Source organism: Emys orbicularis, chromosome 8 (assembly GCF_028017835.1).
Source record: "Emys orbicularis isolate rEmyOrb1 chromosome 8, rEmyOrb1.hap1, whole genome shotgun sequence".
Taxonomy (NCBI): Eukaryota; Metazoa; Chordata; order Testudines; family Emydidae; genus Emys; species Emys orbicularis.
Genome location: NC_088690.1, coordinates 70,699,462 through 70,713,771, shown reverse-complemented (window position 1 = coordinate 70,713,771; position 14,310 = coordinate 70,699,462). Strand labels below are relative to the sequence as shown.

At 55.6% G+C, this 14,310-nt stretch overlaps 1 protein-coding gene across 1 annotated transcript in view; it reads right to left on the bottom strand.

The window, feature by feature from the left end:
• DDR2 (discoidin domain receptor tyrosine kinase 2) overlaps positions 1-14,310 on the bottom strand; it is a 73,336-nt gene that overhangs the window by 34,131 nt on the left and 24,895 nt on the right. The window contains exons 4-8 of the mRNA XM_065409293.1: positions 13,391-13,538; positions 10,815-10,920; positions 7,848-8,031; positions 6,909-7,152; positions 5,930-5,992 (exon numbers count right to left, since the gene is read on the bottom strand). Coding sequence (XP_065265365.1) covers positions 5,930-5,992; positions 6,909-7,152; positions 7,848-8,031; positions 10,815-10,920; positions 13,391-13,538 — 745 coding nt within the window. The remainder of the gene's footprint in view (positions 1-5,929; positions 5,993-6,908; positions 7,153-7,847; positions 8,032-10,814; positions 10,921-13,390; positions 13,539-14,310) is intronic.

Genomic DNA, 14,310 nt, shown 5'->3' with positions numbered 1-14,310 from the left:
GGGACTGGGGTATAAATGCCAAGGGACCTGAGCGTGGCCCGAGAGTCGTTCAGGGAATGGAGGGATCTGTCCATCTGGTCATTGACTAGTTTGTGCTCATCAAAGGAGAGGTCCTCAATAGTGTTTTGGACCTCCCTGGGGAATCTGGACGATTGCAGCCATGAGTCCTGGCGCATCACGACCCCAGTCGTCAGAGAGTGAGAGGCCCTCTTTGTCCAGCAGTCGCCCCTTGTCCACCAGTTCCTGGAATTGCTGCTGTTGGCCTGGTGGCAGCCTGTTATAGCTGAAGTCATATTTGGCTAGCAGAGCCTGATAATTGGCAATGCAGAACTGCAGTCCCACTGAGGAGTTGACTTTCCTGTCTAGCAGGTCCATCCTTTTTGCCGCTTTGTCCAGGGGAGTAGATTTTTGTGGGTGCTGTCGTGCCCACTCTGCTGTTGCATGAAGCACAAGAGAGTTGGGGAGGGGGATAAAAATAAATTCTGTCCCCTTTGTAGGGACGAAATACCACCTCTCTGCTCTCTTCTGTGTGGGGGCACAGGAGGCAGGAGTGTACCATGCTGTCCTTGCTGGTTGCAGAATAGCCTCATTGATGGGGAGAGCTGCCTGAGAGCAGGGCCGGCTTTAGCAAGTGCGGGGCCCGATTCGTGGGGCTTGTACTCACCAGGCAGTGCTCCGAGTCTTCGGCGGCACTTCGGATTGCCGTGCTCTGGCCGGGGGAGGGGTGCCGCGGGGCTTGCAGCGCTCCAGCCGGGGAAGCGGGGTTGCTGGGCTCCGGCCGGGGTAGCGGGGCCGCGGGGCTTGCAGCGCTCCAGCCGGGGAAGTGGGGCCGCAGGGTTGCTGGGCTCCGGCCGGGGGAGCGGGGCCGCGGGGTTGCTGGGCTCTGGCCGGGGGAGCGGGGCCGCGGGGCTTGCTGCGCTCCGGCTGGGGTAGCGGAGCCGCGGGGCTTGCCGCGCTCCAGACGGGGGAGCGGGGCCGCGGGGCTTGCTGCGCTCCGGCTGGGGTAGCGGGGCCACGGGGATTGCCGCGCTCCGCTGAGGAAGCGGGTCGCGGGGTTGCTGGGCTCCGGCCGGGGTAGCGGGACCGCGGGGCTTGCCGCGCTCCGGCCGGAGGAGCGGGGCCATGGGCTTGCAGCACTCCGCCCTGCCCTCTTAGGCGCGGGGCTCTCTTAGGCGCAGGACCCGATTCAGGGGAATCGGCCTAAAGCTGGCCCTGCCTGAGAGGGCCCCTGGGGTTGGAGAATGTGCAGGAGCTGATGTTGCATGTCCTGGATCTCCTCCATCCTCCAGGCAAGTCCTGGTATTGGTGGTCATCCACCCGGGACAGCAAGGAAGGAATAAGCGCCTTATTCAATGAGGAAGCAGTGGGGACCAGCAGTATCGGTTCCACATCTTCCTCCTCCTCATAAACAGACGGCGCCGTAGGGCGAATGGGAATGGTTTATAAAAGGCCACCAACAGTGCCTGGTATCCTCAGTAAAGATTCCAGGGCGCCCAGTATGGCCAAAACAAAGGGTCCCTGGGCATAGGTGGGTGTCATGGCTAACAGTACCAGGCCTCCGCAGTGGGATCATACGCCGGTATGGCAGTTTGGGTCACGATTCTGGGCTCCGATGGGGTATAGGTGAGAAAGAGGTTTCTGACTCTGAAAGGCCCTCGGACTCCAAAGATGGTTCGGGCAACAGGGGGGACCATGGGTACCGGAGGCCTGTGACGCAGCAATGGGATGTGTGTGACGTTATTAATATGAACTGTGACCGTATAGATCATTGTTGCAATCAAGGTCCTATAGTGGCACCAAATCCTGTACAAAGGAGATCAAGTAAGGCAGGGCTGCCCAGAGGATTCAGGGGGCCTGGGGCAAAGCGGGGGAGCTGCGGCCAGGGCCGGCTTTAGGCACCGCGGGGCCCGATTCGAAGGAGCTGCCGCCGAAGTCCCGCCGCTGTCTCCAGCGGCAGCTCAATCGCTGCCGTGGAGGAAGGACCCTCCGCCAAAATGCTGCCGAAGACAGCGGCAACGATTGAGCTGCCGACGACGACAGTGCCGGGACTTCGGCGGCAGCTCAATCGGCTACCTGTGCCTTTGGCGGCACTTCGACGGAGGAACCTTCCTCCGCAGCAGTGATTGAGCTGCCGCCGAAGACAGTGGCGGGACTTCAGCGGCAGCTCCTTCGGGACGTTGCGGGGCCCGATTCCGGCCCTGTCTGCGGTGCATGTACTCACCCGGCGGCGGTCCGGGTCTTCGGCGGCATTTTGGCGGCGGGAGGCCCTTCAGTTGCTCCGCGTCTTCAGCAGCACTGAACGACCCGCCGCCGAAATGCCGCCGAAGACCCGGAGCGACTGAAGGCCCCCCCGCCGCCGAAATAAATGCCGCCAAAGACCCGGCCCGCCACCGGGTCAGGGCTCGTGGGGCCCCTGCGGGGCCCGGGTCCTGGGGCAAATTGCCCCACTTGCCCCCCCCGGTGGCCCTGAAGTAAGGTATCTATGACAGGGGTCTCAAACTCAAATGACCACGAGGGCCACATGAGGACTAGTACATTGGCCCGAGGGCTGCATTACTGACACCTCCCCCTGCCGCCCTCAGCCCCGCCCCCACTCCAGTCCTTCCATGAGGCCCCGCCCCTGCCCCACCTCCTCCCACCCCTTCCCTGCCCCCATTCCAACCCCATCCCCAAAATCCTCACCCCAACTCCACCCCCTCCCTGCCGCCAGGGGGTGCAGGAGGAGTGTGGGGTGTGGCAGGGGCTCAGGGCAGGGAGTTGGGGTGTGGGGTGCAGGAGGGATGAGGGGTGCGGCAGGGGGTCAGGGTGCAGGAGGAGTGCTGCAGGGGGCTCAGGGCAGTGGGTTGGGGTGTGGGGTGCAGGAGGGGTGCGGGGCGCGGCAGGGGTTATGGGCAGGGGGTCGGGTGCAGGGTGCGGCAGGCAGCTCAGGGAAGGGGGTTGGGGTGCAGCAGGGGTGTGGGGTGCAGCAGGGGGGTCAGGGTGCGGCAGGGGGCTCAGGGCAGTGGGTTGGGGTGCAGGAGGGGTGTGGCAGGGGGTCGGGGTGCAGGGTGTGGCAAGGGGCTCAGGGCAGGGGGTTCGACTGCAGGAAGGGTTCGGGGGGCGGACTCTGGCCCAGCACACACCGGGGGCAGGGCAGTCTCCCTGCCTGCCTGCCTGCCCTGCCCCCGCGCTGCTCCGGGAAGCTGACGGAACCTGAGGAAGGAGGGGCGCAGGGGTGTGTGTTGCTGTTGCTTCAGGCACTGCCCCCAGCATCTCCCATTGGCCGGGAACGGGGAACCGCAGCCAATGGGAGCTGCTGGGGGCGGTGCCTGATGCAACATCAACACACACCCCTGCGCCTCTCCTCCCCCAGATTCTTTCCGCTTTCCGGAGCAGTGCGGGGGTAGGGCAGGCAGGCAGGGAGCCTGCCCTGCCCCCGGTGCGCGCCGGGCCAGAGCCGCTCTAGGTAAACGCTGGGAAGGGCGGGGGGGGGCTGTGAGGAGCTCGCGGGCTGCAGAAAATAAGGCCACGTGTTTGAGACCCCTGGTCTATGACAAGGTTATGATTTGCTGGTTATGATTATGCTATCTGAATGCATGTATAATTTTGTATTTAAAGTTATAAGTATTGGCTCTATACTGTCTGTATTTCAAACTTGTGCTATGCTTCCAGGCAATTTGGCATCAGCACTGCCTAGCGTGCTTGATGGCCCATTAAGGACCATCAGCTATACAACTGACCCATTGAGAGAAGGCAGATACACCTTGTGACTCAGCAAGGCATGCAGGGACATGCCTATGGACAGAACTCTAAGGTTTTTCCATGCCATGTGCTGGGTAGCTTGTGTTTGGAACAAAGGACGCACAAGCCACATGGCAAAAGGACTATAAAAGGCAGCTGCATCATCTCCATTTTGTCTTCAATCCTGCTTCTTACCTCTGGAGGAACTTTGCTACAAACTGAAGCTCTGAACAAAGGACTGAATGACCCATCCAAGCTGTGGATGTACTCGAGACTTGATTTGAACCTGCAGTTTATTCCATCACTGCTACAAGCCTGAACCAAGAACTTTGCCATTACTGTATGGATGCATCCATTGAGAACTTCCGGAGGCAAAGCTCTCAAGCCTCCTGCGTTCAGGGTGGGAACGACTTACAAATCTAACAGCGGGCCGTGAGGTGGGCCTTCTTGCTGAGGCAGTACAGGCAATGCTGGTGCTCATTGCTCACAGAAAATGAGCACGGGCAAGAGGCACAGTTCTTCAAGCCTGGAATCCAGGCATAGTCCCCAAGGGGGGGGGTTCCCCAAATGGGGGGTGTGTGGGGGGGAATCTACACTAACAATTATCTATGAAGAACAACAGCTATGGAACACTAAATACAGCTATGTACAACTATATACAGGAATGGAAAGTAGATCACTCTCTTAGCAAGCTAAGAGTGCAAAGGAACAGGGTTTCCGACTCAGGCCATGCAGCGGTAAGAGGGAACTGGAGAGGCATCAACCCACATGGCCTATTATACCCTCAGCTGTGAGCATGAGGGGACACACGATGCACATGAGGGTCAACAAACACTGCTAAGAAAACCTTCCAATTCCAGTGCATGGCGCACATGTGCACCCACGTTTGGAATACATACAGAGACCATCACTCGAAGAAGAATATCTTTTAATTGGACTAACTTAGATCTTACTTGGCCTAGACCGAACAGTAGGCTCTTCAGAAGTTGGTCCAATAATAGATATTACCTCACCCACCTTTGCTCTCTCACAATGTGTGATATCATTTATATTTATAAAATGGCTATTGTTTTTGTAATTTTTTTGGTAATTGGTATTTCCTATTTTAATTAATATGATGTAATATATAATGTAATGCATTATAAACATTTTAAATAATTCATTTTGAAATTAAAATGTTGAAAATTTTCTAAACATTATTTTTCTAAATGAAATTTCCTCAAAATTGAAAAGTTCTGATAGAAAAATGAGCCCATTGGAAAATTTCCAATCTGGAGGTTTAAGCAATTTGTCATTGTGAAACAAGCACATTAGCTGGACGGTTCTGATGAAATGATCAGCCATGAAAGAGTAAACGATGTTATGTTAAAACCCCATTGAAGTGACTAGGGCAGTTCACACCTCTCCAAGCTATTGTTTCAGGATGCCTGCAGACTCAGGAGGACATTACTTGGTTTGGGCCTGGAAGGTTACCTTCACAACCATTAGGGATGAAAACTTTTTTTTCACTGAATCTTAGTCTTAGGGGGACTGGTCCACAGTATGAGGCTCGTTCCACTACACATTTTGCATCTGTGGACTTATGGACTACATGGGGCCCTGGCCATGGAAGGCATTTCGATCCCATGGCAATGGATGACATCATACACATCTTGCATCTGAAGAAGTGAGGTTCTTACCCACGAAAACTTATGCTCCCAATACTTCTGTTAGTCTTAAAGGTGCCACAGGACCCTCTGTTGCTTTTTACAGATTCAGACTAACACGGCTACCCCTCTGATACTTGATATCATATACATAGAATCACAGAATATCAGGGTTGGAAGGGACCTCAGGAGGTCATCTAGTCCAACCCCCTGCTCAAAGCAGGACGAATCCCCAACTAAATCAGATTGACATCTAGATTGACAGCAGGCACTCACAGGCCACATAATCACGTGAGAGGTGTTTCTATGCCCATGTCATCATGAAGTAGCACTTTGCCATATTGGAGTAATCTCTAGGTACTGCAGCAGCTGTTACTCTCAGACTGGAGGTGGTTTCTGGTGCCCTTATTCTAATAGAGTGGCATGTGTTTCAGGGGGTCTATATGAGGGCTGCATTTTATCCAGTGGCCAGTCCTTACTTGCAGGAATGTGCCACCTCTGCAGACCTGATGGGGACCAGGCTCTTGAGCACACAGAGTGTCCACGTACTGCATTGCACATACCGTAAGTGGTGGGTGCTACGGGCGACTCAGGAGGGGCTCCGGAGTTGTTGTACATGGCTGCATCTAAGAAACAGAATTGAGGACGAGTCAGTGACACTGACATGCCTGTGACAGCTGTTGTGAGGGGAGAATGGATTGTTCCTCTGTGGCACTTAATTCATGTCACAGAGCACCTACTCAACTCTACCTTGCCCTGCAAAGGTTCCTAGCCCTCTCCAGCCCAGGTTACCACAACTCAGCCAAGTCTGAATTCTAAAGCCTCCAAGCACAAATCCACCATTAGGAGCAGTGTGCAGGAGAACGTTCCCATTGCACACTGCTGCTCTCCTCTCAAAACCCTGCTCCTCCACAGGATGAATGCTATAGCTACTGGTACCACAGTAGCCCCAGTACCCGCTTTCCATGGGTAAATAGGGGTCTACTCTTCTCACTGTCTTGTAACACAGGAACAAGTGGACATTCCATGGAATTGAAAGATGAGAAATTCCAAGCCAATAAAAGGAAGTACTTTTTCCCCACATACAACACGTGATTAGACTGTGGAACTCACTGCCACAGGAAATCATTGGTGCCAAGAATTTAACAAGATTTTAAAAAGGGACCAGATATTTATATGGTTATCAAAAATATCCAGAGTTACCATAATTAACGATAAACATTTGGGAAGGGACACTGAACCTCCTGCTTCTGGGCTTAAGCCTGTCTGTCAGTGACCACGATGAGCCCTAATCTGGATGCAGATTATCCCACATCAACTACTACAGGGTTCTCATACCTTTTCTTGCAGCAGCTGTTGCTGTTAGGTACAGGAGACTAGGTTAGAAGCACCTGAGGTGTGATCCAGTCTGGCAGTTCCTACATTTCTATGCTCCAGAACAAATGGCACATTGCTTGGCACTCCCTGGACCTATGCCTCCCTTGCTCCCTGACATGGATGCTGTAGCTTCCAGGACCCCATCCTCCCGCCCTTTGCCAGTACCTGACTGGAATGTGATCTCACTGAACATCATCCAGGTGTCGGCAAAGTAATACTGGCACTTGATGGCGCTGGCCATGCGATGAAGCAAGGGCACGGTGACGAACCGCGCACTGGGGTTGACGTCATCCAGCACCAGCACCGAGGAGATGGTGTTGGGCTCCCACTCATTGGCATCGGAGCGGAAATAGCACTGAACTTCCTTGAAGATCTTCACCCCCTTGGAAAACATGTTGTTGCAGTGCACCTGCATGGCAGCAACAGAGTCCCAGGTGAGCTCGACACCAGCACAGGCTGGCAGCACCCACTGCCCAGGGAAACTCCATAGGAATCGGAGACCCTGGGATAGTCACACAGGGAACACTGTGCTCATCACGCCCTGCCCTTGGTGGCACCCTCACCTAGAATCCTAGCTTGTCAAGGGGCCCCAGGAGGAGGGGGTGGGGGACATTTCCTTAGCATTTCATCATAGGAAACTTGGCACTGTCTGAGGTCACAAATGGAGTGAGTCTTTGGTCTCATTCCAGTCACTAGCTGACAGGTCATAGAAACATAGTGATTACAGATAGAAGTGGCCCATTAGTCACCCACAGGCAGGGATAGTAAGTGGGGCAGCGCAGCGGGCTGAGCAGAGCAGGAGCTGGTGGCTAGGGCTGAGGAGGCATGATGCAGCTGAGAGGGCAGTGTAGCGTTGCATCACTCATGTTCACTATTCCTGACACAGCCCCCCTCCCTTCTCCCCCCCTCTCCCCCCGATGCAGGGCAGACTGTGTCCTAGACCTTAAGGCCTTGCATTGGCATTTTGCGAGGCAAATGACAAAATCAGAGCCCTAGTCCCTTTCTAGAACGTGCCTTCTGCAGCCGGGCACACGGTTCTGAGAGACAAGGCCACAACAAGCCCTCATTGATGTTACCAAGAAAGGTGCCCCTGGAGCTACAGACCTTCATGGTGGTGAAGTTTCTGATCCGATCAAATTCAAACATGATTTCAATGTAGCCCCCAGCAGCGCTCTCATTGCGCCACCCCACGTAGTCATAGCCCGGCCACATGTGGTACTCATGGGTCTGTGTGAAGTCATCCAGGCCAGAAACACCGTCCGTCAGCTGGCCCAGTCCCTCAGTCATGCTGTAGACACCACGGAAAGATACAAGGGGGCATGAATCTTTTTTGAAGTCCACACAAAAATCTTCCCGCTCTCTGCCTCCCACCTGTCCCCCCATCCCACCAGCACTGGGGAGTGTACAATGGGTGGGCATTTTTCATAAATGCTTTAAAAAACTGAAGGACTTTTTCATTATAGCTTCTTAAAATCATGAAACTAACTCTCTTTCCTCACTGCGTCCCCTGAGAGCCATTGCGGCCTGTTTTAATAACACAGAGGCGCTGCAGCCCTGGGCAACCTTCAGTGGTTTAGCAGAGGTGCTTAGGAGTACTTGGCCTCACATGCTCATTTGTGTGCCGTTAAAGAACCTGGATGGACAGAGGGAAGCAAGAAGAGTGGGACAGACAGACACACTAAAATGTTCAAACCTGGAAGTCTAAAGTTAGGCCCCTAAATAAAGAGGACCTGATTTGCAAGGGACTTGCTACTCCGAATCGGTCCACAAATCCCACTTGTGACGGGGCAGCCCCGCCCCGCACTAGCCCCAGCGACGTCAGACCAGTAGCTCTGACAGAGGAAGTCCCGCCCCGTTCGTACTGGGCATGCTCCAGATGCTCCAGATGCTCACAGACCACGCCCCCTTACGATGGATAAATAGCATGAAGGACGCGAACCCCTGGATACTACGTTGGTACCTCTCACTGCAACCCTATGACTTCCGCGTATTTCATCGCCCGGGTAAGGCACACGCTAACGCGGACTTCTTTTCCAGACAGGGGGAGAAGGGGGCGGACCAACCAGAGGGGTCCCTCTTAAGGGGGAGGGTGTGTGATGGGGCAGCCCCGCCCCGCACTAGCCCCAGCGACGTCAGACCAGTAGCTCTGACAGAGGAAGTCCCGCCCCGTTCGTACTGGGCATGCTCCAGATGCTCACTGAGTATAAAAGGAGGGAACTCAGTTCAATCGGGGCTGGCAGCCGCAGGGGAGGGACCTAACTGGGAAGCTCCTGCAGAGGACCAGCCGCCGCTCTTGAAGCTGCCAGGAACAGAGGCTTCTACAGGCCGGCACGAACCCCTACTGCGGGAGAAACCAGAGGAGGCGACTGATCCGGAGACTCACGGAGAACCCTGGGATCCGTGGGAGACCCCAACTCCCCAGCCGGTAGGGAGCGACCCGGGGGAGGTGACAGACTGGTACCTTGACCCCAGTAAGCTTCAGCGTGTTTCGGTAGGACCCCCTTGCTGAGCCAGTAGTAAGGTCCTACGGCCCTGCAACCCGGGGCGCTTATATGGACTCTGGCCCTTAGGCCGCTCTGCCCTGCAACCAGGGGCGCTTATATGGACTCTGGCCCTTAGGCCGCGCTGCCCTGCAACCAGGGGCGCTTATATGGACTCTGGCCCTTAGGCCGCGCTGCCCCTGCAACCAGGGGCGCTTATATGGACTCTGGCCATTAGGCCGCGCTGCCCTGCAACCAGGGGCGCTTGTATGGACTTTGGCCATTGGGCCGTGCTGCCCTGCAACCAGGGGCGCTTGTATGGACTTTGGCCATTGGGCAGTGCTGCCCTGCAACCAGGGGCGCTTGTATGGACTTTGGCCATTGGGCCGTGCTGCCCTGCAACCAGGGGCGCTTGTATGGACTTTGGCCATTGGGCCGTGCTGCCCTGCAACCAGGGGCGCTTGTATGGACTTTGGCCATTGGGCCGTGCTGCCCTGCAACCAGGGGCGCTTGTATGGACTTTGGCCATTGGGCCGTGCTGCCCTGCAACCAGGGGCGCTTGTATGGACTCTGGCCATTGGGCCGTGCTGCCCTGCAACCAGGGGCGCTTGTATGGACTCTGGCCACTAGGCTGTGCTACCCTGCAACAAGGGTTGATCCTATGGACTCTGGCCACTAGGCCGTGCTGCCCTGTAAGGAGGGGCGTGAACCCTCACACCACTGCTAGTGGATTTGGGGTGGTTCTGTTATTGTAGGGTTGCTGCTAAGCACTGGACTGCGCACCCTGTTGTTTGCAGGAGTGGGTTCTCATTAGCATGGATATTGATGGCACTGGTGTCTTGGCCTTAGAGAAGGGGGCACTAAAGTATTGGTTGGGGCCGCAAAGAGCCCATTTCAAGAATTACACTGACTTTGTGACCCGATGAGGGCTAGGAGGTGACAAGCATCCTTTGGTATGTGGAGTAAACTCCCAGGAGGAATCACAGGAGCTGCTTGACTTTAAGGGACCCCATACTGTGGGAAATAACTATTAACTCCACATCCGAGAGATCTCAGTGGGCTGCCTCAGTCACACAGGGGGCTCTAAGAGCCCCCAACACCCCTTCCAGGGGCTTTCCACAGCCTCCCAGCACGTCAGATGACCTGGGCTGAACTCATAATCTCCAGAATAATTGGCTATTTTCTCAGCAAGAGGCAGCAACTTGCGCCTTTGTTGGCCAAGTGGCTCCTTCCTTCTGTGCTTATGGCAAGGAAAACATGGTCTCGTTTAAATGGGCAAATGAGCACATCCCCGGCCCTCCTGCCTGCAGGGGCACAATCCCCACTGGAGTGGGGTTGCTATTAGTTAGTTCGTTGAGTACTGATGATGTGCTCGGGGATGTACAGAACCGGAGGAGCTGACAAGTCAAACGACTCAAACAGGTGACCTTTGAACCAGGTTTCTACCAAACAGCTTATCACAGGACAGCACTGGGGGGCCATTGTTGTGGAGCCCTTGGTAGAACATTGGCAGCTTGTCATTGCCAAGTCCTGACCTGCCCGTAAAACCCCTCCCCCACCTTCCCAGGCAAGGAGCTCTCCGGGAACTTACCTGTAGCCAAAAGCGCCGTCATACACAGAATCGTTGAGGTAAATGACTGTGCCGCTGGGAAGGACGAACTGCTGTCCAGCAGGCGCATTGTAGGAAACCAGCCCATCTGTCAGAGCAATCGGTGTGCAATTAGTGTGGGCCCAAACAAGCATCCCCCCCAGCCAGGTTTGCAGCAGCTCTCCCGGATAAACAAAAAGGAGAGCACAATGCAACATCCACCTAGGCCAAGAGGCTCTTGATTGCAGCACAGACCAGGGATGAGCTCAGAAACAGACTGGGCTCCGCTCTATGAGTTTCACACAAAATAGATAGGGGAGAATGGCTGCAGGGAGAACTGGCCAGGCTGACAAATAGGGCAGTGAAACTATCATGCCAGCAGAGATATGGATGTAGGCCAAGAAGATGCAACCCCCCCCATTGCCAGTCACGTCCCCTCACACACAACCATTGCTGCCATGTCCTCTCGCAAACTCCCATTCCTAGCCATGGACCTTTCCACATTCCCACTGCCAGCCACAGCCTGGGGCGGGGGAAGGTGACACTGTCAGCCAAATCCTCTATCAAACCTCCACTGCTGCCACCTCCTCACTGCCACCAATGGCCCCTCACGAACCTCCACTGTGAGCCATGACCCCTCACAAACACCCATCACTCTCATGGCCTCTCACAATTCCCCATTGCCAGCCGGCCTCATGCCAATCCCCACGACCAACCACAACCCCTAGCAGCCCCCCATTGAAAGCCATGGACCCTCACAAACCTGGGCACTGATGCCATGTGGTCTTACAAACTCCCATTGGCAGCCAAGGCCCCTCACACACCTCCATGGCCAGGCCTGGCCCGTTGCAAACCCCATTGCCAGCCACGGCCTCTCACAAACTCCCATTATGGCCATGGCCTCTCACAAACCTCCATTCCTAGACAGGGCCCTTCACATGCCCCACTGCTGCCACATCCCCTAGCAAACCCTCATTTCCAGTTATGAGCCCCCACACCATTGCTGCCCCATTCCCTCGTAAACCCCTCTTGCCACAACCACATTGCAAGCCATGGCCCCTCACACAAGCCCATTAGTGCCATGGCTCCTTGCAAATCCTCAATGCTGCCTCGGATCCTCACCAACCCCATTACCCACCAGAGCCCCTCTCACACCCCCACTGTGAGCCACACATCTGAATTACTCCCACAGCCCCTCACAAATCCACACTGCCAGACACATCCCCTTGCACACGCTCATTGCTGCTATGGCCCTTTGCACAACCCCATTGCTGCCACTTTTCCTCGCAAACCCCAGTAGCCAGCCACGGCTCCTTGCACACACTCATTGCCAACTATAGCCCCTCACACAGCTCCAGCCCCTCAAAAACCTCCATTGCCAGCCACAGCTTCTCGCAAACCCACATTACTGAAACGGCCCCTAGCAAACCCCATTGCCAGCCATGGACCATTGCACACCCACGTTGCCAGACATGGCCTCTTGCAAACCTCCATTGCTGCCATGTCCTCTCACAACCCCCCATTGCCAGGCACAGCCACTTGCAACCCCCCCATTGCTAACACAGCCCCAAGCAAACCCCCATTTCCAGTCTTGAGCCCTCACAAGCTTCCATTGCTGCCAAAGCCCCTCACACAATCCTGTTGCCTGCCACGGCCTGTGCCAGGGTGTATAAACCCCACACTGGAGAACAAGAGATAAAAGAGCTGGCAGAAGCTGGACTGGGGGCTTAAAAGGGGAAGCAGAGCAGCTGAGTAGGGGGCAGGCAGTGGACAGGAGAAGACCTGTGGTCCAAGCTCCTGGGAAGGTGCCTCCCAGGAAAGCTTGCAGCCTGAGGCTTGGATACTGACCTGCCCAAGCCTGCAAGGGAGGGACTGGGGGCTTCTGAAAGTCACAGACTTTAATTGTGTGTTTGGTTATTTTACCCTGTGGGGAGAGGGGACACTGGTAGGAAGCGATTCAGGGAGGCAGCCGCATAGCACCCCAAGATGCCAATCTCAGCTGCCTACCATTGGGCCCTGAATCCTCTACCAGCCCCTAAAGAGGGGACAATAACAGAAGCCTGTCCCTTGGTGGGGAATCTAGTTGGGAGACCCGGAAGGTACAAAGGTCCAAACCCTAAAACCCCAACCCATGGGGGAAGTCCTGAAGTCCTTGCTGACTTCTGAAGATTTCCATATCATTGGATTCGAACATGTGACCTAGCCAGAGGGCTGAGTCGCTAATAGGACAGACCCCCAAACAGAGGATTTACTGTGAGAAAGGGGAAGTCCCGGGAGGAAGACAACTTGCCACACCCTAGCCTGACCAGGAGGCAGCACTGCTGATGAGTGTTCCCCTTCCAAGCCCCATTGCCAGCCAGAGCCCCTTGCATGCCCCCACTGCCTAGAGATCCATGCAGACAGATGCATTTCCCTGGTTCACACTCCGGTAACGCATGTGGTGTGTTATGTCAGACCCCCAAACACAACACAGGGTCCCGCTGCCACAGCAAGAGCCCTTGTACCTGCAGCTCATCTGGGCCCCTGATCCATGGCACTGGAAATGGGTGTGACTGGTGCCCTTGCAGGCCCCTGCTCACCTAGCCACGTGCAGCCATAGAGCTCCACTCGCAGGCAGACGTTCATGGAGTGGTCGGTGATGGGAATGAAGCGTATGAAGCGAGCTATGATGGGAGGTTCCAGGTCCTTGAGGACAATGTCATAAGGGTTGGTGTTTCCATCCAGCACCTGAGAACGACAGACACTAGCTGGCAAAGGGTGCTGATGCTGTGCAGCTGGGAGAGACAGGGGGCAGCTCACACACCCTACAGGCCTCCGAGTGTGGCTCACGGCTGCTGCACGCTGCCGTACCCTGCCACCACCACACAGCTCTTCCCCACCACCGGGGGCAGGGAGCTCACTGCTTTTGCATCAGTCTCGGCATCTGTGTGGTGGGCACAATCCCACCAGTGCATGGGGCTTTGCCATTGTTAGGGGCCTAGGGCATGGCAGTAGATATGTTTCTACCCCCTGCAGTGAACTTCCATCCAGCACTACAGCTGTGGCAGCCTGGATGGTGCCAATGTTCATCTCCTGTCTACATTGCACTGGGGCAGGTGGGAGAGGTGGATTGGCATGAATGGTCATGGAGGGTAAAGCCTGCACTTCGACTCACACCTCCCTGGGCACTGCATGACAGGTACCATCAGCATCTTCACTGACATTTGCCAATACTCCAGTGACCAAGCCCCAACTGCCCCAGAAACAGATTGCTGACACCCTTCATTGCCAGTCCCCTGGTCAGGCAAGGGCATTCTCTGTCCTAGGGGATGGTGTTCTGCTCGTCGGCTAGGCACTGCTCCAGCCCCGAATGCCTGTAACTCGAGGTGGCAGCTAGAGAGACTCCTGGCCCACCTGGTACTGGATTTGCAGTACACACCAGTGCAGCAACACTTGGTTAGGGTGCCAGTCTGAGCGTGGTGGCGCATCCCACATGTAGGGCCCCCCTTCCCATCTCCAG